We start from the raw sequence: 24,220 nt of genomic DNA on the forward strand, positions 1-24,220 counted from the left end.
TGTGGAAGTGTCCATTTAGGGACCAGACTGTTTTTAGCTTTGCTTCTGGAGAGGTATAAAGCTGTCTAGTTTAGGTTCACAATCTTTAGGGAAAGGGCCGGCTGAACAACATGCTTTCTCTCCAAAAATACAAGATGATTGTATTTTTGTTTGTGTTTGAACATTTGTATAATTGTTACTGATGGTGTGATGGATTGTACAGCGTCTACAACTGCTTCAACTAGTGACAATGTTTAATGCTTTCTTTATGTCTCTGTGCCTCTTTCCAATGAGGAACATTTCCACTATCTGATAAGGATTTATACAGTCTGTCAATGTTTGACTTTAGCTGTTCCAGGTTCTTTATTCCAAAGGTCAGCGCTGTGCTGGGATCATATTTCTTTACAGTCACTTCTGGTTAAAGATGAATTCAGAGTTGAGACTGTTTGTGAAGCAACTGACATTTGAAATCTTCCTGCTGTGAGTTACATGTTTGTTCTTCCTACGTTTGGTTTCCTGGTTGAAGCTGCTGATTAATTTCACCTTCACTCATCAGCTTGATGAAAATGATTTTCAGCATCTAAAGGTAACGTAAGCAACAGGTTTCATCATGTTTGTGTCAGCGGGGGTTAAAATGATGTGACACCAGTAGAGATGGTGCTAGTAGTGATTTATTATGTTGCTTTGTTGAATACTGGTGGAAGGTTTGAAACCTCGTTAATCCTCTTTGACTCTAATTAGCTTTGCTAACAAGATGCTGTTTAGACAACAGAAACATCAGAGGAAACTCTGGAAAAGCTTCATTAGTCAAAATTCAGCCTGTTGACACACTAAGTGACCAGAAAAATAGAAACACCTGAATAATACAATGAAATACAACAGTGATGCAATAAGTGTTAAGTTTTGTTGAGGTTCATTGGTTCTGTGGTTGTTGTTTTGGACTTAATTACTTTGAAAGATGTTTCCAATATTTAGTCGACCTCATTTTCATATATAGAGGAGAGAAACTTATTACAAACACCTGGACAATATAAGACAATCCAGAACAGTTGTTAAACAGGCCAGCAGCACTTGGACTATTCTGCCCCCCCCCCCCCCCCCCCCCCCTCTCAGAGTGGTATGTTCCATCTCTGCAGCTCATAAACATGTTCAGGACAGTTTTTATTTTCAATTAAGGTCAAAATTGTGTGTTACTGTCTTTGGTTTGGACTGTTGTGTGCGTCCATCACATTGTGAATAATCTGAGTCAAATATTAATGTAGTTACACGTATATTTATCCTTCCCTACGATAATTATTTTATTAATATTATTCATTAATTGTAATTAATTATGATTATATTATAATTGTTTTGTTGGCTGCTGCTGCTGGTCGTGCTAATTAGGATCAATCAGATCAAATGAGTGTCTGCAGTGTCAGCAGCTTCCTGTGCTGAGCCTTTACTAAATATTACTGCATTCATCCTGCATTTTTCCATCATTTCTCAGTGGAAATCTTGTTGTATTGTTGAGTTTACATTAAATCAAGCATCAGACTAGTAGTTTCCACCAGTTAATGTGAATATCTGTTAATCATTAACCTGATATAATGAGCAGGTTTAATGCTCATGTAAGGACACACAGACACACCTGTATTATACAACCTGTTGACTCACCTTTAACGTTATAAAGTTTTATCAACTGGAACTTTTGGACTATTTATGATCTGATCAGTCATGTCAGAGGTGGTCTGTGATTTCCAGGAAGCCAAGTGTGTGAGAGAAGCTGCTGTTCTCTTTCTTTTAACTGTTCTTCTGTCCTCACTAAGTGTGTAGTTACACAACACACTTCCAGTAAAGGTTGAAGACAGCAGTTTGTCTTTGGAGCTTTAATGGAGGAAAAATGTGAAATCAATATTAAACAAATCCAATAATAGTATAAATCAGAAAAAGATGAGATACAATAAACAAGAGTGAGAACAAAGGTGTTTGTCAGTAGTTAATATAGAAGACAGATACCACAAGATTAAAATTATAAAGATCAAAATACATAACAGTTAACCCAACGGTAAAAAATGACTCAGAGGGTTTAATTAGCAGCTCATTAGCCTCAGACAGCTCGTATGCTGCTAGCTTGGAAAGCATCTATGATGGAAAGAGAATCTACAGATGATGCAGCAACAAGAACATTTAGAGGGAGAATAAAAGATGCCTGTCAGTGTTTGCTCTGCTCAGTTTGAATGAAATGCTGGATGTTAGCATGTCAGTTAAACTAGCTGCTATAGAACTGTGTCAGCGTGGGTCGCTGCTAACACATAACACCCAACTGAGACCATGTGCTGGCTGAAGAATAGTGACATCACAAACCCAACAAATGACCTTCAATCAGCTTTGAGTTTCCTCCATCACTGCGTGTATTTCACAGCATCAGAGACAATAATGCAGGTCTTAATGAATGTTACCCCTGTGCCACACATTGTTCCACGTCTGCACTATTTTAACACTAATTCCAACAGTCAACCTTTCACTGTCTGTTGTTACTCTGAAAAATTACCTGCATATAACATGTAATATGTGCATCAATAATAATAAATGAGACTCAAATAAATACACAGCTGACACTGAGTGTTAAAGGCTCAATGTATGATGCTGCTGCTTTTCATAAATGAATGAAATAGATTATTAATAATATGCTGTTTAGTTGTGTTTAATGTTGAGCAGTAAAGGTAAACCATGTTTTAATAGATGTTCTGCAGTGAATTTATTGTTCATCAAACAGTAAAATGTGCTGCAGTTATATTAGGAACACTGTCACTAGCTAGCAAGTCAACAACAGCTCACCAACCTGACAGATACACATTTTATCAGCTTTCAACACGTCACTAACTGCACTTAAACACAGTCATGTGATTATGTTCTGACAGTTTGACATCAAATGAACTCAAACGGTTTCAAACAGTCTTGAGTTTGTTTGTGTAAAACATTTTATTAATTGTCAGAGAAGTTTAGTGTCAGTATGAAGGGTCGCCCCATTCAGTCACCTTTAAACTGGTGCATGTTTTAATAACCAGTATCATGCTGGTAGTGAGGGAGACTTTGTTTCACAGGTGGTATGGTTAGTGATTAACAGCTAATAGAAGTCATTACATTATATTCTCTGGAATCTTTCTAAACTATATCACAGACAAACTGTTGAAAACATCTTTTCATTGATGATATTCAGTATTTTAACCAAGCTAAGAGCTGCAGCAATAGAAACTAAAGTTTATGTTGCTGCCAAACCTTCATTCAGTATCTTTATACTATATCAATATAAAATCAATGTCACATTATATAAACTACAAAGTGAATCACTGTCATCAAAACACAGTAAACTCTGTTTGTGGAATAATGACGGAGTTTAAACTACAATGTGATGCCTCATCACAGGAAGATCTTTGTTCTGCTGTACAGAACTGCATTTAGTGTTGAGTCAGACAGATTGTTCTCTCTTATTCTGCCTGTTTTAATCTTTACTGTACATGATGATGATGATGATGATGATGATGATGATGCTCCATAGAGCAATAGAATATAACACAGCTGTAGCAACTATAACAGAACCATAAATAAAGATGAATGTAAATAAAAATATGATGCATTGATGCTCTGAAATACAAACATTCATGTGATCTTGTGGCTCCTTCTAATCTCCTCGGGGATAAAAGAGAGAGAACATGTTTAGTGTCTGACAAACTTCACAAGTTTTGTCTCCACTGATATTTGTGAAAATTGTTGCATCAGTATCTTTATGTATATTCACTAAATCATCAGTTGAAATACATGTCAGGCCTCTGAGTGTGATATGCTGCTTAACTGTTATTAATCAATAAAGTGTCATTCAGTACAATCTCTAATTAAAAAAGCAAGAAGTACAAATGACTCTATAGAAAACCAGAGTCCTCAGACTGATGATGAAGGACTGATGAAGGAGAATCAGCAGCAGTTTCTCTCTCTGTGTTTCCTCTGCAGGTGAAGCTACAAAGACTCTGTGACTGGATGTGGATCTGAATTCACTTGGTGAGTATTTTTATTTCTTCTGCCACACAGCTGACTCCACCAGCAGCTCATCTCCGTTGAATGTGCTCTATAGTGGTAAATGAAAAGCCAACAGAGAACTGGAACCTTCTGAAAGTAAAACATTAAACATTAAACCTCAGTGGAAATGAAGAATAATGTCTTACTTTGCTGCCATCTGGTGGTTGAATCAAGAATGACGCCGTTGTAACTGCAGTGCTGGTGTGATGTGCAGCTTGTTGTAATGAATGAGCTTGTTGTTGTGTTTGTGTGAAGGTGTTTCTCTGCTATGGATCAGTGTGAGGACAGAGAGGAGGGAGTCCCTCCCTCTAAAAGGCGGAGGGAACATGACAGCCAGACCAAAGCTCAGAGGTGAGATGAGGATCTCTAACTGTCCATCACTGTTCTCCACTCACATCACTCCACCATCATTATTCACACTCAGAGCTCTGTGTGTGTTGTGTTGAAGAACAAAGAAGCAGCACAGACCAGACGCTGCTGGACCTGGACCTGGACCTGGACCTGGACCTGGACCTGGACCTGGACCTGGACCCAGCTGTGTGTCCACGGAGAGTGACGAGTCCATTGAGGAACCTATATATTTTAAACCTGGACAACCTGCTGATGGAAGGTCAGAATGTAAAGCTGCAAAGACTGAACAGACTTTTCATTTCTATCCAACATGCACATTTATCAGAGCTGTTGTTGTTTCAGGATCCAACAGCAGAGACCAGACTCTCCTGGACCTGAACCCAGCTGTCTGTCCTTTAAGAGTGACCGGTCGGAGCAACGTTTCATTAATTTTAAAGGAGGACGTCCATCTGCTGATCAGATGTAAGCTGTAACTGACAGTAAACGTCGGGTTATGCTAGAAAAGAACTGGTTTGTATGACGTGTTGTCCGACCACGTCAGTGAAAAGCCGGCCGTCATAGAGAGGGAGGAGACGGGATAATCATTTAAATATGGAGATAACAGATCACATGTTCAGACAGTCTCTCCTGGAAGACATTCATGGTGTTGCACTCGCTTGTTCATATGAAAAGTGAAATGATATGATTTATTTATACATTACAGACATAAAAAAACATGTTAAAGTGAAAACACTTATTTCCAACATGGACCCAAGATGTTAAAAGACAAAACACAAGACATACAACATAAAACTGAATCACCACAAATTAAATAAAATAATAAACGCCCACATCAAAACACAAAGTACAACAAAGACAATTTGATGGCTGAAGTAAAAATGGAATTGCAGATTTCATTATAAACCTGTGACCATGTTCCATAAATAAGTCCTGACCTGACTTCTATAAACTCCTCTCATTTTTAACAGCTGGATGTGTAACAGGAGGCTGTTCCACAACACGGCAGCAGCTTAAAAAAAGGAACTTCTGGCTACATTATTCACTGGAGGGACTTTATATGAACACACACTGGCTCTGGTGTTATAGTCATGCTGAGTATGTTCCATTGTTATCTGTGAAGTATTGAGGAGCAAACCCACTGATAATGTTGAACATATGATGCAGCTTCTGTTGTTCTACTCTGAGCTGTACTGGCAGCAGTCCTACACTTCTGAATTCATCACCAACATGAGTTAAACAGGATACATTTAATAAATACTGAATAATATTATTTTGCATCACCTGCAGTTTGTTCCTAAATGTAGATGTCAAACCACTGAACCAATCAGAACAGGCAGAATCAAACTGACGCTGTACCAATGAGGACATGAGAAGTTTCTCAACAGAAAAGTCAAAAAGAGTCTTAGTCTGTGAAACAGGAACTGAAGTTTGCTGCCACTCTTAGATAATATTTTATCAACAACAGATTCACAGGACAGTGACTGGTCCAATATTATTCCTAAATATGAGACAAAATATTATAAAATTTCAGTTCCATTACAAAAGATTTTCAGTGTATTTGTTCTTGACGTCTTTGTTCCAAACAGGATTGACTGGGTTTTACCCAAATGTATTGAAAGCTTGTTATCTATGAGCCACTCTCTCACACTTTCTGATTCATTACTAAGAGTTGTGAATTTCACTGACATCATTCCCAGATAGCAGTAATGCAGAATCATCAGCATACAGCAGCAGCTTGCATGTCACAGCAGCTGTCGTATCATTTATATACATAAGAAATAAAAGAGGTCCTAAAATAGAACCGTGCAGCACCACACATGTAATATCCTGAGGTTCTGATAGAACCACTTCAACATCACAGACTTGAGTTCTTCCTGTAATGTAAGAAATAAACCATTTTACAGCAGTATGTCCAAACACCATGCACTGTAACTCTGACAACAGTACAGAATGATTCACTGTGTCAAAAGCTTTCTGCAAGTCAGCATAATTTCCTCCATCAAGGTTTTGTCTAATAAAATCAAACAAATGAATAAGACAGGTGTCAGTAGAGTCTGCTGCTGTAAAGCCAGACTGAAGCTCATACAACATATTGTATCTGACTAAATACTCCTCAACCTGCTCAAACACAAGATGTCCAAAAACCTCAGACATGACACCTGCCGACTTTCTCACTTTCTCACCTAAATGTCATTTTCATACTGGGAGCTGCCCAGTTCAACCAGTCTGATACAAGCAGACACTGAGCAGCTCCACTGGAGCAGCTGGAGGTTGTAGCTGCCTTGCTCTAGGGCACTTCAACAGTGTACAGTGAGGGAGGGAGAGCTGTATGGAGGGTTGATCAGAGCTGTTGGGACTAAACCAAACTGACTGATGAAGCAAAACACTGAGCTGAAAGCTACAAACAGACTGAGCTGCTGATTCTCAGTGAGATCAGCAGGACTAGTAAAGCTTTACCACTACAGGGAGTCATCTGATTCTCTGTTCACATCCAAATATCACTTGATGGACCTTTAGCTTGTGTTTGTCTCTGTGTGGACAGACATAATATGAACTCATTCTTTATGATTCCTCCACAGAGTGGACCAGGAGAGCTCAGAGGTTCCCAGTGGTCAGTCTGCCCAGCAGCATCAAACACACCTGGACTCCATATTTATGGTCTGTACATGTACAACAACTACTTTTATATCTATTCTGTTCACAATCATCTCCATGCTGCACTTTGTAGACCAGTGGATTGTCAGTCTGTCCAACATGGATCTGATGTTTGCTTCATAATTTCAGTTTGATTGTGTCATTCATATAGTATTCTGTTCCAGCTGCTGGAGGAGAACATCTTCACCTTTGTGAAGAATGAGCTGAAGAAGATGCAGAAGGTTCTGAGTCCAGATTACCCAGAATGCTTAGAGGGTCAGAGGGAGGATGAGGAGGTGTTGGACGGTGAGGAGGAAGAGCAGAGGAGGAGCAGCAAAGAGGCATTTCTGAAGATCACACTGCACTTCCTGAGGAGAATGAAGCAGGAGGAGCTGGCTGACTGTCTGCAGAGCAGTAAGAGGATTTCTATAAAGATTTAACATGATGGATAAATGAGACATTTACTGATGTCTCAACAGATGGAGGAAAATATGTTTTATTCACTCATTCTTTGAGGGAATTAAATGTTTAAATCTTTGCTTCATACTTCATTCATTGATCCTATTTCTTGTGTGTTCATTCAGGGACTCCTGCTGGCAAGTGTCAACGTAAACTCAAGTCTAACCTGAAGAAGAGGTTCCAGTGTGTGTTTGAGGGGATTCCTAAAGCAGGAAACCCAACCCTTCTGAATCAGATCTACACAGAGCTCTACATCACAGAGGGAGGGACTGCAGAGGTCAATGATGAACATGAGGTCAGACAGATTGAAACAGCATCCAGGAAACCAGACAGACCAGAAACAACCATCAGACAAGAAGACATCTTTAAAGCCTCACCTGGAAGAGATGAACCAATCAGAACAGTGATGACAAAGGGAGTGGCTGGCATTGGGAAAACAGTCTTAACACAGAAGTTCACTCTGGACTGGGCTGAAGACAAAGCCAACAAGGACATACACTTCACATTTCCGATCACGTTCAGAGAGCTGAATGTGCTGAAAGAGAAAAAGTACAGCTTGGTGGAACTTGTTCATCACTTCTTTACTGAAACCAAAGAAGCAGGAATCTGCAGGTTTGAAGAGTTCCAGGTTGTGTTCATCTTTGACGGTCTGGATGAGTGTCGACTTCCTCTGGACTTCCACAACACTAAGATCCTGACTGATGTTACAAAGTCCACCTCAGTGGATGTGCTGCTGACAAACCTCATCAGGGGGAAACTGCTTCCCTCTGCTCGCCTCTGGATAACCACAAGACCTGCAGCAGCCAATCAGATCCCTCCTTGGTGTGTTGACATGGTGACAGAGGTCAGAGGGTTCACTGATCCACAGAAGGAGGAGTACTTCAGGAAGAGGTTCAGAGATGAGGAGCAGGCCAGCACCATCATCTCCCACATCAAAACATCACGAAGCCTCCACATCATGTGCCACATCCCAGTCTTCTGCTGGATCACTGCTACAGTTCTGGAGGATCTGTTGAAAAGCAGAGAGGGAGGAAAGCTGCCCATGACCCTGACTGAGATGTACATCCACTTCCTGGTGGTTCAGTCCAAGCTGAAGAATGTCAAGTATGATGAAGGAGCTGAGACAGATCCACACTGGAATGAAAAGAGCAGGAAGATGATTGAGTCTCTGGGAAAACTGGCTTTTGAGCAGCTGCAGAAAGGCAACCTGATCTTCTATGAATCAGACCTGAGAGAGTGTGGCATCGATATCACAGCAGCGTCAGTGTACTCAGGAGTGTTCACACAGGTCTTTAAAGAGGAGAGAGGGCTGTACCAGGACAAGGTGTTCTGCTTCATCCATCTGAGTGTTCAGGAGTTTCTGGCTGCTCTTCATGTCCATCTGACATTCACCATCTCTGGAGTCAATCTGCTGGCAGAACAACAAACAACATCCCAGAAGTCTGAAACTAAACAAAAATATACAGTGCCACATTTCTACCAGAGTGCTGTGGACGAGGCCTTAAAGAGTCCAAATGGGCACCTGGACTTGTTCCTCCGCTTTCTCCTGGGTCTTTCACTGCAGACCAATCAGACTCTCCTACGAGGTCTTCTGACACAGACAGGAAGTGGCTCACTGACCAGTCAGGAAACAGTCAAGTACATCAAGAAGAAGATCAGTGAGGATCTCTCTGCAGAGAGAAGCATCAATCTGTTCCACTGTCTGAATGAACTTAATGATCATTCCTTGGTGGAGGAGATCCAACAGTCCCTGAGATCAGGAAGTCTCTCCAAAGATGAACTGTCTCCTGCTCAGTGGTCAGCTCTGGTCTTCATCTTACTGTCATCAGAAAAAGATCTGGATGTGTTTGACCTAAAGAAATACTCTGCTTCAGAGGAGGCTCTTCTGAGGCTGCTGCCAGTGGTCAAAGCCTCCAACAAAGCTCTGTAAGTGCACAGATAGTTATTTATTGATTGATTTATTGATTTATTGAAAAGATATAAAGAAGATATTATAAAGAAATATATTCAAGATGGGAGAAAAATACGTTTTTAAGTATGTTTCCACATTTGTTCTCCAGACTAAGTGGTTGTAACCTCTCAGAGAGAAGCTGTGCAGCTCTGTCCTCAGTTCTCAGCTCCCAGTCCTCCAGTCTGAAAGGGCTAGACCTGAGCAACAACAACCTGCAGAGTTCAGGAGTGAAGCAGCTGTCTGATGGACTGGAGAGTCCACATTGTGCACTGGAAACTCTCAGGTCAGAATTCATCAACCTGCACAACTGATCACCATACCTTCCAGTCCTGCAGTGATCTTAGATCATGTGACATGTATGTTGTTTTGTGTGTCTGCAGGCTGTCAGGATGTCTGATCACAGAGGAAGGCTGTGCTTCTCTGGCCTCAGCCCTGAGCTCCAACCCCTCCCATCTGAGAGAGCTAGACCTGAGTAACAACAACTTGCAAAGTTCAGGAGTGAAGCAGCTGTCTGCTGGACTGGAGAGTCCACACTGTGCACTGGAAACTCTCAGGTCAGAATTCATCAACCTGCATAACTGATCACCATTTAAACTGTGATTTATATGAGTTGATAAACACTTGGACATTTTCTCTACTCAAATTATTTCCAGACCAGTTGTATATTTAGACCCTGTGAATAACTTTCTACTAATATATTTTCATTAATTTATCTCTGTCTCCTGAAATACCAGAGAGGAGTTTTAGATTCAAAAACTGAATGAAGAACTGTGTAATTGGCCCAAAGTAACACACATACAGACAGTAATTCAGTTAACAGTGTTTTGGTAACAGTTATAGTTTCTTTTAATTTCAGAGCAGTATCTGTGCTGGGATGATAGTGATTTTTAGGCACAATGGTGATATGACAGTGCACACCAGCTGTTATGTGGTTAACTACCATTTGATTCTTCTTTTGTTTCATACAACCTTTAAACTCTGGATGATTCCTGAAACTGTGTGAAGTATAGTCAGTGAGTATGAGTGAAGGAGTCAGAAATGTTTTCTTACTGTTCCACAACCTTCAATCCTTATATGCCACATTAGTTGGGATTCCTGTTCTGTATTCAACTGTGAGCATCTGAGACGGAGTAATTTACCTCTGTGACATGTTGGAGGTTTGAAGTTTTTACAAACTGTAGTCATATCTGTCGCCTCCAGCTCTTCATCTTATCAGCTCATTGTGGCTGCTTCCTCTTTCACTATTCTTTATTTAGACCTATTTTTAGCAGTGAAGAGTTAGCAGACGCTAACATCATGTTGACTAAGGTTACAAAAAGCTGGAACTGCCTCACAATACAAACCTTACTGTGGTTGGCCATTTGAATTTAGAAGTAGTGAATGGAAGTATTAAGTTTAACTCTAATGATTACAGAAACATATTGGTGATGAAAGTAATAAACACACTACCTTCCAGTCCTGCAGTGATCTTAGATCATGTGACATGTATGTTGTTTTGTGTGTCTGCAGGCTGTCAGGATGTCTGATCACAGAGGAAGGCTGTACTTCTCTGGCCTCAGCTCTGAGGTCCAACCCCTCCCATCTGAGAGAGCTTGACCTGAGCTACAATCATCCAGGAGACTCAGGAGAGAAGTTGCTGTCTGCTGAACTGGAGGATCCACACTGGAGACTGGACACTCTCAGGTATGGATAGACAGGTGGACTCTCTCAGGTATGGACCAACTCAGTCTCACAGCAATTCGTGAAATAGTCATGTAATTTAATCTATCTATTCATGTACATTGACACGATTTTTCCATTTATTTCGTGACAGTCAGCACAACTTTCAAACGAATGTATTTCAATTGGAAGCAGGTTTTGTTCCTGCAGCAGGTTTTTTTCTGTCAGTTGGGACTCGGGAGCTCAGAGGCTGTATTGTTTGTTCTCGTATGCTATTCATTTTTAAACTATAACTGCTACATCACTCAACATTTAATCACAAGATTTTATCCTTGTTTTTATTTTTTTACTCTTATATTACCAGTCTGGTGGGACCGGGGTATTTTCCTCACTGTCGATTTTAATATCTTTAATATTTCTCAACATTAAACATGAAGGTGTCCTTGATAACCCAACAATATGAAAGGTTATGACCTTTTATAATTATTTCAGCTTTGATTGTGAGAAATCAAGTTTTCTTGTCAGTTTTGGATGATAGTGGAAGCAGTTACATTAGCCTACCCATGATCCTCAGCGACCGTTACTATGGTGAAGACGCCAGCTAAAGCCGTGACATAAATTATATTCAGTTTAACATTATACAGTACTGAAGATTGGTGGTTACAATCAGGAACAACATACTGTACTGTACATTGAAATGTAAAGAATATATTTGAATTTGAAGCTTTGTGATTGGCTGATTTCATGAGGCAATGCAGTTTGGGACTCGTTGTTGACTAAAGCTTTGTCATGTAGCTACACAGTCCTCTAGAGTTTTTATTTCATCGCAGTTGTTATTTGTTTGTACCGATGAACTGATCAGCCGGAAGAGTTTCAGGCCCATTAATTGTTGGAAATGTTTAAACAGGACGTCATGAAACAGTTCATCTAGGAAAATAAATGAGATTACTTTTTCTACTTTTTCTACTTTTACTGTTTTTGTGTGACGATTGTTATCACAGCTCTTTGTTGATAAAAAAAAAAGCTTTTTTAAGAAAAGAATGAGATTACTTCCCAGTGGCCCAGAGTAACTCCTCCAACTTTGCATATTGAATTTATTTGTAAGCCTACTTTTCAAGTTATTATTATTATTATTATTATTATTATTATTTGTGAGCCAATGGGCTATCTATAGGAAGGTGTGAATTTTGTGATGATTAATATATATATATTCTTGATCAAAAAATTCATACACATAGACACACACACACACACACACACACACACATACATGGATATATATATATGTACACTATGTTGCCAAAAGTATTGGCTCACCTGCCTGGACTCGCATATGAACTTAAGTGACATCCCATTCTTAATCCATAGGGTTTAATACGACGTCGGTCCACCCTTTGCAGCTATAACAGCTTCAACTCTTCTGGGAAGGCTTTCCACAAGGTTTAGGAGTGTGTTTATGGGAATTTTTGATCATTCTTCCAGAAGCGCATTTGTGAGGTCACACACTGATGTTGGACGAGAAGGCCTGGCTCTCAGTCTCCGCTCTAATTCATCCCAAAGGTGTTCTATCGGGTTGAGGTCAGGACTCTGTGCAGGCCAGTCAAGTTCATCCACACCAAACTCAGTCATGTTGGAACAGGAAGGGGCCATCCCCAAACTGTTCCACAAAGGTGGGAGCATGGAATTATCCAAAATCTCTTGGTATGCTGATATCCTCCTCTGATAATATATATATTATATATATATAATATATATATTATCAGAGGAGGCTGGTCCATAGAGGCAGAGGAGGTTGCTCATCTTCTATTTTTGAGAGGCAACAGGGAGATCAAAATATAAAAAGAATACTTGGTTGAAATAAACCATTACCAAATTTCATTATCATTTAAAAAATATTTATTCTCTCTTCGTTGGAAGAAATCCATGATTGAAATTCTGATTAAAATGCTTCAACAGTGACACCTGCAGGGCAGGAGGAGAAAGAGCAGTGTGTGTGAGGTGGTGGTGGGGAGCAGTGGGGGGGGGGGGGGGGGGGGGGGGCAGAGGAGGACTGGCTCCTGCTGTTCTCCTCAGGGTGGATCTCTTACATCAATTTAAAGTACTTCATTTTTTTCATGCTAATCTATGATTGGCCAAGACATGTAAAATGACGTTCCAAGGGAGGACGTCCTCCCTAACCAATCAACAACCAGAATACAATATTGACATCACTTTGGTCCAATGATAGTTTCCAGATTTCATCTTCAGTTCTCTACAACTGTAACGTACATGAGTGTGACGAACTGATAAGAGAAGAAGAGCAGTAAGATATAGATAAATTGATAGAGTAGCATTTTAGAAAATAAATGATAACTTGCAAATTACGAACTATATTTTTAAACACATCAGTAAAACATTACATCTCATTTAGGCCCTTTCAACAACCAAATTACCCTCAGCGGGACTACGGTGACGTGCTGCTGCTCTGAAGTGAACTCCTCCCAACAACAATAGAAAGTTAACAACATCATTTAAATGAAACAACCAGGAGAGTTAGCTTGTTTGTCATTGTTGCTAATGATATCAGACTGGTTAACCAGCAGCCACAAAGTTCTGTTAACTAACAAACAAGATGACCAACAGCCACAAATGGATGTTATGACATGAATACTTCATCTCCATGATAGAAAGAAGAAGACGTCAGATAACATGAGTCAGATACAGCTTCTCTCTCTCTGTCTCTTTGGTTGCTAATTTCATCTCTGATGGTTAAATGTCTCTGTGTGGCTGTTGTGTGAATTTATCTCCTTAACCAGAATGCAGCAGAGATCATATAATGTGCTGTAGGTAGTTTGCTTGTTGAAGTTACAGTGAGCTGTCTGGACTCACTCATTCATGTGGAATTGATCCAGTTTTTAATTGAGTGGTTGTTCAGTCACCTGTTGATGTTGTGTGATCAGTGAATGAGTGTGCAGCAGGTCTGGCTGCTTGTTGTGACAGTTTCTTCAGTTGGTTTTTAAGCTGAGTCGTATATTGAGTAATAAGCTTAAAGTAACTAGAATAACAAGTGTTAATATGTCAGCTTTGTAGACTATATTTTATATGTGATGCATATAGATCAGAGTGTGTAAGTCATGTATTTGATACATGCATTAATACTTTCTGATGTGAACCTTCACTTTTAGATCTGTGAATGTTTTTAGTGTTCAGTCTTTCTAGTATTCAGCACTGATCTGTTCCTGTATCACATTATAAGCTTTGTGGTACTTTATATATTTCTGTATACTAAGAAAATACACAGGAAACACGTGTAAATCATGTGATATGTTGTCTGTTTCTGATGAGAACATAAATCTGTTGTCACAATAGAACAATACTATAAATTTAAATTGAACTTTGTTGGTAAAATGACACATTGTGAACCACTGCACGGCTAAAATGAGCTCTTCTTTGTTTAGGAACAATATGTATATGCTAAATGTCTTTAAAGAAGCAGCCTTTTCACCACTCAGGGGTTTTTGTTTTTGAAAGCAAATTGTTTTATTGGCATATAAAACTGTCCCCCACCCCTCTGATTTCATCAGCTGGGGAACAATGATATAGTTTGATGTGGTTTGTTGTGAGATTCCATGTTGGTTTTTCTCCTGTCCTCCCCAATATTTTGAGTCACCAGCCGCCACTGATATAACTATATACATATTATATATGTTCAGATGCGGCGCTAGAGTAAATCAATAGGACGGGCATTTGATTTTCATGAGGGGGCACAATGCATTGTATATTTGTTTAACCTGTTATCAAACAAGTTGAACACAGCTTTGGACGGAGGATACACAGACCCCCGGTCCTTGTGAAAGAAAACTGAATAGTAGGTTATCATTTTATAAATCTTTTGTTTATATGTTGCAAATGTTGTTAAACTAAGAGGTCAGTGGTTGTTGTCAACTGAATGTGATGTAATGTCATTGTCATTTTGGTATACATGCTGGTGAAGAAATCCTGCTCCTAGTCTAGTTGAACTCTTGAACTTGTTTCTATCTGAGGGCTGCTTGCTGACCTCTGGGGTTAGCTAGAGATATCTTTGTCTTAAGCCTGCTGTTTTAGAGACTGTGTGGATCATGAGGTATCTAGACAAGCTAAAGTTGAAGGATGTCCATGTTTGAAGTTATTGATTGACCATGAGGTCTGTGTTAGATCGTATGACCATACTTGTTTGTAAGAAGGTGTAACAGTTTGTGGAAGTGTCTATTAGGGACCAGACTGTTTTAGCTTTCATTCTGGAGAGGTATAAAGCTGTCTGGTTTGGGTTGACAATCTTTAGAGAAAGGGCCGGCTGAACAACATGCTTTCTCTCCAAAAATACAAGATGATTGTATTTTTGTTTGTGTTTGGACATTTGTATAATTGTTACTGATGGTGTGATGGATTGTACAGCATCTACAACTGCGTCAACAAGTAACAATGTTTAATGCTTTCTTTATGTCTCTGTGTGGTTCTTGAGCAACGATAAAACATTTCCACAACATCCTCCCGCCAGTTAAAAAGGAACAAATTTAGTCTTTGCAAACAGAAATGATGTCTGTGTTAATTTGCATATAGAGCGAGGAAGTGAGATCCGAATAACAAGTGGTCACTCAAGACGCATGTTAATACCAGGTGTAAACAGACGTACTTGGAGCTGTCCACTTGTGATCGGATCACCTGAGATGGATGTTAATACCAGGTGTAAACAGACGTACTTGGAGCTGTCCACTTGTGATCGGATCACCTGAGACGGATGTTAATACCAGGTGTAAACAGACGTACTTGGAGCTGTCCACTTGTGATCGGATCACCTGAGACGGATGTTAATACCAGGTGTAAACAGGGACTAAGATGCAAGGAAAAGAAGCAAGTGAGGGAAACGTGGATGCAATTTAAGAGACTTGAGATGCAACCAAGGAAACAAAGCGAGGAGAGAGGAAATGAGAACATTTGTTTTTAGAGACATGAGACGTCCTTTCCTCTGAAGTGTCACATGAAGCGACGTCCGTTTCTGATGACGGCGGCAGCTGATCACAGCTGATCAGCTGTCAGTCAGTTTTAACAGCTGTAGAAACTTCTGATTAATACTAATAAATGTTCACAGTTATCACTGCAGCAGCTGTTTCCTCTCTGCAGCTGTTACCTGTTTAACAAACATAAATAACAACCTGCATTCTGCATTTATACTGTGTCCTGCTCAGAGGCACAGGAACCATTTCTACTCACAGAATGCATTTATATTATTTATTGATTATTTGCATCTGTATTGTTTGATATTCTGATAGTGAATTCATTATTTAATAACCCAGAATATGATCAGAGTGTCTTTTGAACACTGGAAAATATGTATTTGGCTAAATGTTTCAGGGAAAATGGAAATGATGTAACTCATATCAAACCCGACGCTCAGGAATTTTCAGCCTCACATGTGACTGAATGTAAATGAGGATAAATGATGTAAAATATAAATGTGTTGAACTGTTATTATGGATCAAATTAAAGTCAGGGAGAGTCTGTCTGTCAGCAAGAAACAGTTTAATGGAGGAAATAACATCATGAAAAGACAAATCTTTCTAATAAGAGACTTGAGATGTATGTGGGTGCTTTTCATTAAGCTAACTCTATGCTTCCTCGCGTCCTCTCTCCTCCGTGACCCGGAAATCGATCTCTCTCCGCCATCATGGAGGATCTTCCGATCCCTTAAATGCACCTGGAGGAGACGAGGAGCGAGGAGAGAGGAGGCTCCTGGAGGAGCTTAGAGCCAGGAAACACAGGTGTATCCTAGTGGAAGTGTTTTAACGGACGGCAACACCCCTTTGATCCAAAGTGTGTATTGATTGGTCAGCTGATCTGACGGGACAGTAAACAGTCGGCTGTTGTTGTAATACAGCAGATCAGGAAACTACCTGTGGAGAAGGAATGAAAGCACAACAGCAGCTGATCATAGCCTATTTATTTATAAAATAAAGATGACTGAATCATGAATCAATCATTAAAACTTTCTACTATTTCTCTTCATGAGGCAAAAGGCTTCTCCTTTCTTCTTCTGTGTTTCAGAGCGTCTCAGCTCCTTCAGGAAAACATGACGTCACAAAGCTGCGTCTCCTATAAAACCATCCTGAGCCTGAAAAGCACGTCAGACTTTCACAAACTAAATAAGCAACATTTTATTTAAACATATTCTGCAGGCTGCAGCTGTTTCTATTGTTCCTTTATGTGGGTTCTGTTCTTTCGGTAATTAACAGGTTTAAATTGTCTGTTTGTGTCTCATTCTGTGACAGACAGAAGCTGCTATAGATCTATAATCAAATGATTAAACACTGGAGCAGTTATCAGCTGTTTTCCTTCCAGCTATCAATATGTAGAAATGATTAAGTAACAGTGTAAAGTCTTCATTCATTGTACATGAATTTTAAATGCAAACTTTAGAGTTTAAACTGTTACTTAGTCATTTCTATTGCTGACTTATTCATATTTGACATTTAGGGTGAAGTGCGTCATGACAACTTGTCTCCTCAAAATGATGCTGGAGTGAGCGACGACGTCCCGTTTGATAAATGAAATTCCTCCGTCCTCACGTCTCTCTCTCATCCTCGCTGGGAGAAGAGACGCGAGTGAGAGAAACCAGGAGACACGTTAGCGTAATGAAAAGCATCCAAGTATCCCAGAATGCATTTCACACCAACCGGCAGCGATGGCGGAGACTTTGAGTCAGGCTAAAAGCTGTTGTAACTTGAATTGTAGGATTATTAATATGTGACTTTATTAATTTTTAATGTTTTCAGGAGAGAAAGTAACATGTAGATTCCAACATGTGGCCAGTTTATCCCAGTAACTCCAGTCTGTAAACCTGCTGGGATGTGTTGGGAGATGTTTGGACCAGCCGCTCATCTCAGCTGCTAGCAGCCCGACTCCTGAGATGATCGGCCGGTCAACATGTGGTCATCCCGGGGAGAACATGATCCATGAACTGATCTGCAGCTCTTTGCTGATTCACCGCTGGCTCTAATGTCTCCGCAGCATTTAGATATATGATATAATTCCTTCTGGAAGATAAATGTTGGTCTCACACATGAAATCTAACAATTGTAGCTGCAACATTAGTTTGTCTGAATGTAAAGTGAAGCTTCATGTTTTTACTGGACAGAACAGCAGCGCTGCCTCTGGAGCTCCACATGTACACATATCACCACATTTACACTCATATACATGGATTCAAATGAACAGATTCATTTCATTTATTTTATTAAGCTACATAACAGTTTAGATTTTTATTATAGCTACATTACAGACTGAATAACATCATTTACTGCATCTCTCTGTCAGTGAGGTTTTTGTTTTGTGAGATAAAAAGTGTTAGTGGAGCTTTGAGTTGAGATTATTTTGTCACAGTACAGTCAGGTAAGTGTGTTGAAGCTGAGCTGCTGCTGTTCCAGCTGCAGAATGATCTACTGCGTCCTCTCGTCCTCACAAGTTTGTACTACTGAGTCCAACTTGCCAAGTCTGAACTAGCAAGTACACAAGTCCCAACTTGGTGTATTTGGTATTGAGAATATATCAAGTACGTCATATATAAGATATATGCACATATTTTTTCCAGCTGGCTGAGGAGACTATTATGCATGCAAGCATAGATTGCACTAAATATGATCAATAAAGACAATATATGAAGGAAGAACTCAGGAAGACTGGACTTCAGGAGCTCAGTGTTAAAACTTTAATGAACCTGCCAAGTGGGTGCAGCAGTAGTTTTCTTTGAGTTTATTAGACAGACAGGATTAATGTGTAGGATTTAATCTCTGGTCCACATCCCGGAGCAGAAGGTGGCGGTAATGCACCTAATACGCTGGTTGACAACCGCCGTTATAAACCAAAAAGAAGTTTTTTTTTTCCCCCCAAACAGAGTGATACCTCCTGTCAGCCGAGGGGTTTCCTATCTGTGCAGCCGAACATAGCAGCTCCTCCGCGGACTGTTTCACCCTGACGGTCCCGGTGTTTCCTCCGCAGGCTGCACTTCACTCAGCTGCCCGACAGACCCGCTGCTTCTTCCCGCTTTAACCTGAATAACAAACCGGGGCTCGGTGCTCCGGTTGGATCCACATGGAGAGCCGAGGCTAACGTTAGCTGAGAGGCTAGCGGAGCGTTAGCCGCAGCATGTTAGCTAGCACAGCCAGCTAGCACAGCCAGCTAGCACAGCCAGCTAGCCTCAGAGAAACAGAGAAACAGAGAGAGTAGTTGGCAGTTACACGTTTCTTTTGGCATTAAGTGCATTTAGAGGCTAAATGATTTAGCAGCAAGATGGACGGTGGATAAAGAGGAAGGGTGGAGCAGAGAGAGAGAGAGAAAGGTAAATAAACGTGCTAGCTAGCTAACGTAGCTAATGTTACTGATGCGTCATCATCGTCTCGTCAATGCTAAAGCTAATTAGCATATGTAGTCTAGTTAATTTGGTCAATATTATTATAAAATTCATGTGTTTTGGTGAAAGTTTCAGTGAGTGAGTTCATACTTTGAGCTGATAATTTAAAATGATTGAGACAACACAACGTCTTCTGTCACTATTCAGGCTGCTGTCATTTGTTGGAACTTAAAGATGTGTGTTATTTAATGTTTGTGTTGGTTAAAGGACTATTTGAACCTTTGATGGGTAACTGTTAGTGTATATCAGTAAACTGAGGAGGGTGTTGTGCTCTTGCTTGTTTCTTTTTGAAGGTGTAGAGAGCAGCGTTGGTGCCACAGTAGTAGTAGTGTCGTCTCCCTCCTTAATGATATGTACCTTTGGTTTTATTCCAGCTTCATAACACTACATTGTACTAAGCAGCTGTTGGCTCATTAGTTTGTTATTCGCATGCACTAAAATTCAGCAGAATGCAGGAAATCAAGTCTTTGTAAGTAAAGTTTTCCTAGTGGGGACCCCCAGACCCCCCGCTGATAAACTGGTCTGACTGGAGCTATATTTCCCAGCCTGAATGATTTTCCCAGTCCGGCCCTGCTGTATAATGTTATACTGAATATAGTTTATGTCACAGCTTTAGCGTCTTCACCATAGTAACGGTGGCTGAGGATCATGGGTAGGCTAATGTAGCCGCTTCCGCTATCGTCCAAAACTGACAAGAAAACTTGGTCACAACCTTTCATATTGTTGAGTTATCAAGGACGCCTTCATGTTTTATGTTGAGAAATGTTAAAGATATTAAAATCAACAGTGAGGAAAATACTCATACGCAGCGCGTCCTCTCCGGTCCCACCAGACTGCTAATATTAGAATAAAAACATGAAAACAAGGATCAAATCTCTTGATTAAATGTTGAGTGATGTAGCGGTTATAGTTTAAAAATGAAGAACAAATGAGAAAAAAACAATCCAGCCTCTGAGCTCCCGAGTCCCAACTGACAGAAAAAAACCTGCTGCAGGAACGAAACCTGCTTCCACCTGAAATACATTAGTTTGAAAATCCTGATGACTGTCACCAAAAAAAAGGAAAAATGGTGTCGATGAACACGAAGAGATTAAATTTAGTGAATATTTCACTGATTACTGTGAGACTGAGACAGACAGGTGGACACTCTCAGGTGAGGACAGACAGGTGGACGCTCTCAGGTGAGGACAGACAGGTGGATGCTCTCAGGTGAGGACAGACAGGTGGACACTGTCAGGTGAGGACAGACAGGTGGACACTCTCAGGTGAGGACAGACAGGTGGACTCTCTCAGGTGAGGACAGACAGGTGGACACTGTCAGGTGAGGACAGACAGGTGGACACTCTCAGGTGTGGACAGACAGGTGGACACTCTCAGGTATAGACAGACAGGTGGACACTCTCAGGTGAGGACAGACAGGTGGACACTCTCAGGTGTGGACAGACAGGTGGACACTCTCAGGTATAGACAGACAGGTGGACACTCTCAGGTGTGGACAGACAGGTGGACACTCTCAGGTGTGGACAGACAGGTGGACGCTCTCAGGTGAGGACAGACAGGTGGACACTCTCAGGTACAGACAGACAGGTGGACACTCTCAGGTATAGACAGACAGGTGGACACTCTCAGGTGAGGACAGACAGGTGGACACTCTCAGGTGTGGACAGACAGGTGGACACTCTCAGGTATAGACAGACAGGTGGACGCTCTCAGGTGAGGACAGACAGGTGGACACTCTCAGGTGTGGACAGACAGGTGGACACTCTCAGGTATAGACAGACAGGTGGACGCTCTCAGGTGAGGACAGACAGGTGGACACTCTCAGGTACAGACAGACAGGTGGACACTCTCAGGTGAGGACAGACAGGTGGACACTCTCAGGTATAGACAGACAGGTGGACTCTCAGGTGAGGACAGACAGGTGGACTCTCTCAGGTGAGGACAGACAGGTGGACACTCTCAGGTGAGGACAGACAGGTGGACACTCTCAGGTGAGGACAGACAGGTGGACAGTAAATCAGCTCAAACTCTTGAGACTGCAGCTGATTGTCAGCTGTAACCATCATGCAGGAATGTTCCACCTGTGTGAGAGGAAATAACTTGTCAGTCGTCCAAAGATTGTTGAGGAAAGACAAACAGAAACAGGCGGTTTATCATTTTCATGTTAGTGTGAATCAGTTTAAACAGTCCTGTCATCTGTTCACAATACAAACTGCTGAGTCTGACAAGAAAAAGTCTCATTGTTGACATGATTTGACTTTGAGACGCCTGTTTCTGATTGGCTGAATGTAGCTGCTGTCGATAGTCGTCGTGCGACGTGATGTGATGGACGGTTGTGTTGCCTAGCAACAGCAAAGCAGCTCAGTGTGATGAGGATCAGAGCTGCTTTTTCTAGAGTGATGTCATGTCCATGTTTGCATGCTGAAAGAGAACGTGCTGCTCTGACCCCCCTCCTCCTTTCAGGCTGCAGCCTGCTGGAGTCCGATGGTTGACACCAGGTCTGAGGAAGTGTAAGTGTGTTTTTCATTTCATTCATCAAAACAAAGCTCATTCACATCCTACTGAGGATGAAGATGATGTCATCATCAAACAGATGATAGATCAATAACTGCAGCTGTATTGTGTCTCGTTCTCTCCATCAGATTTCTGTCAACTCACACTGGATCCAAACACAGTAAACAGAAAACTCAAACTGTCTGACAACAACAGGAAGGTGACACGTGTGGAGGAGGATCAGTCATATCCTGATCATCCAGACAGATTTGATGTCTGGCCTCAGCTGCTGTGTAGAAATGATCTGACTGGTCGCTGTTACTGGGAGGTCGAGTGGAGAAGAAACGTTTATATATCAGTGAGTTACAGAGGAATCAACAGGAAAGGAAACAGTGATGACTGTTTCTTTGGATGGAATGATCAGTCCTGGAGTCTGTACTGCTCTGATGATGGTCGTGACTCTGTCCGTCACAATAAGAGAGAAACATCCATCTCCTCCTCCTCCTCCTCCTCCTCTGTCTCTAACAGAGTAGCAGTGTATGTGGACTGTCCTGCTGGCACTCTGTCCTTCTACAGAGTCTCCTCTGACACACTGATCCACCTCCACACCTTCAACACCACATTCACTCAGCCTCTGTGTGCTGGGTTTGGGTTTGGGTTTGGGTTTGGGTTTGGGTTCTACTGGTCTGATTCCTCAGTGTCTCTGTGTGGTCTGGAGGAGGAAGAGTCTCCTCCTGTTAGAGAAACTTTCTCACTGCTGACCAGATAGTTCAGTCTGTACAGGATCACACACAGCTGATGGTATTTAGTACCAACATGATCTCTCACTGCTTGTAAATGTAAACATGGTTTCCACATGATTGACAGTTTGTTTGTAAAATGAATCAAATGATAAACTGAGTCCAGTTGTTGTTGTTTTCTGTTGTTAGTGTATTAGAAAGGCTTGAACTGTAATGGGATAATGGGAATGGGATCTTCACAATGTTTAGTTGTAGTTCTTCTAGTAGTTTCATAGTAACTGTGTTACCTGATTCCTTCACTTATTTAGAGATCACATGACAAATGATGGTCAGAACAACAGGCCTCCTATTGGCTGGTTAAATGAACACCTCTAATGGTGAAGGCTGAGGCTCAGCAGCTGGAGTGTGGCTGCTTTTATGCTGCGTTCATATCATATTGGAATGATGCTAATTATGAGATTCTGACTTGTAAATAGAATTCAGGTCAACATTCAAGTGGTAATTATGAAGTGGAAAAGCTGAAAGCTCTGATATTTACTGGATATGCTGGATTATTGTCAATAACAGTATTTTTGAGCCTCATTCCACCAACTTTGTAATCATGCAGCCGTCTTGATTTGTTGTGTGACATGAACGCTGGCGAGTTGTAAACATGGGAATCTTTCCCGCCTCTACCATCCATCCCATATGATGTGAACACAGCATTAGAGATGAGAAGTCCAGGAGCTGTTGTGTGTTTCTGACATAAAGGAAGTATTTAGTTTTTCTCTGGAGTGTTTATTTAGTTCCTGTGTAGAGAATAAAGTTCATGATGATCAGTAGCTGATGTTAGTTTTCTCCATTTATTTTTGTGTGTGTGCATGTTAATTCATATCTAATTTCATATAGTAGATTGAAGGTATTTGACAGTTTCAGGACTGTTTAAAGTGTCAGTTTAATGTGTTTAGCTCACATTCAGTCTGACAGCTGTTGTTCAACATCAGACACACATTATTATTCCAAGCAGAGTATTTTTATATTCTTAAAACATGTGCGGAGGATCTTTAAAGTTCAGACAGTCTGTGACGACACAACTGACGTCAGTTAAAGTCCGTTTTGATTTTTTACATCCACTGTCAAACTTTTTTGGCTTTTTTTGGTCAGAGCGACTCAAAAACAATGAGTTCTGATGGTGTTTATTGATCAGATTGATGGATTGGATTCATGTTCTACAGACACACTGTGAGATACATAATCAAAGTCTAAAAATACATCAAAGGAACTTTACAACATATCTGATATACTGTGTAAACTTTGTAAATGTGCATCACATAAGATAGATGATGTGGTTCAGTCAAACTGCTGATGTGAGAGTGGAAGAACAAACTGGTTTTAATGGTTTTAATGGTGACACGCTGTAAAGAGACAGTTTGATTTCTGATGGTGAATGAAAAGACTTCATATAAATATGTTTAATAAGTATGTATTTGAACACTGGTG

At 40.7% G+C, this 24,220-nt stretch overlaps 1 protein-coding gene across 1 annotated transcript in view; it reads left to right on the forward strand.

The window, feature by feature from the left end:
• The window catches only part of LOC121910575 (NLR family CARD domain-containing protein 3-like), a 49,026-nt gene extending 26,885 nt beyond the window's left edge, over positions 1 to 22,141 (forward strand). Inside the window, exons 2-6 of the mRNA XM_042431817.1 lie at positions 7,602 to 9,402; positions 9,537 to 9,710; positions 9,808 to 9,981; positions 10,937 to 11,110; positions 21,972 to 22,141. Of these exons, the coding sequence (XP_042287751.1) occupies positions 7,602 to 9,402; positions 9,537 to 9,710; positions 9,808 to 9,981; positions 10,937 to 11,110; positions 21,972 to 22,116 (2,468 nt within the window). The 3' untranslated portion in view covers positions 22,117 to 22,141. The remainder of the gene's footprint in view (positions 1 to 7,601; positions 9,403 to 9,536; positions 9,711 to 9,807; positions 9,982 to 10,936; positions 11,111 to 21,971) is intronic.
• The last annotated feature ends 2,079 nt before the right edge of the window (positions 22,142 to 24,220 follow it).

This window comes from Thunnus maccoyii, chromosome 13, assembly GCF_910596095.1.
Source record: "Thunnus maccoyii chromosome 13, fThuMac1.1, whole genome shotgun sequence".
NCBI lineage: Eukaryota > Metazoa > Chordata > Actinopteri > Scombriformes > Scombridae > Thunnus > Thunnus maccoyii.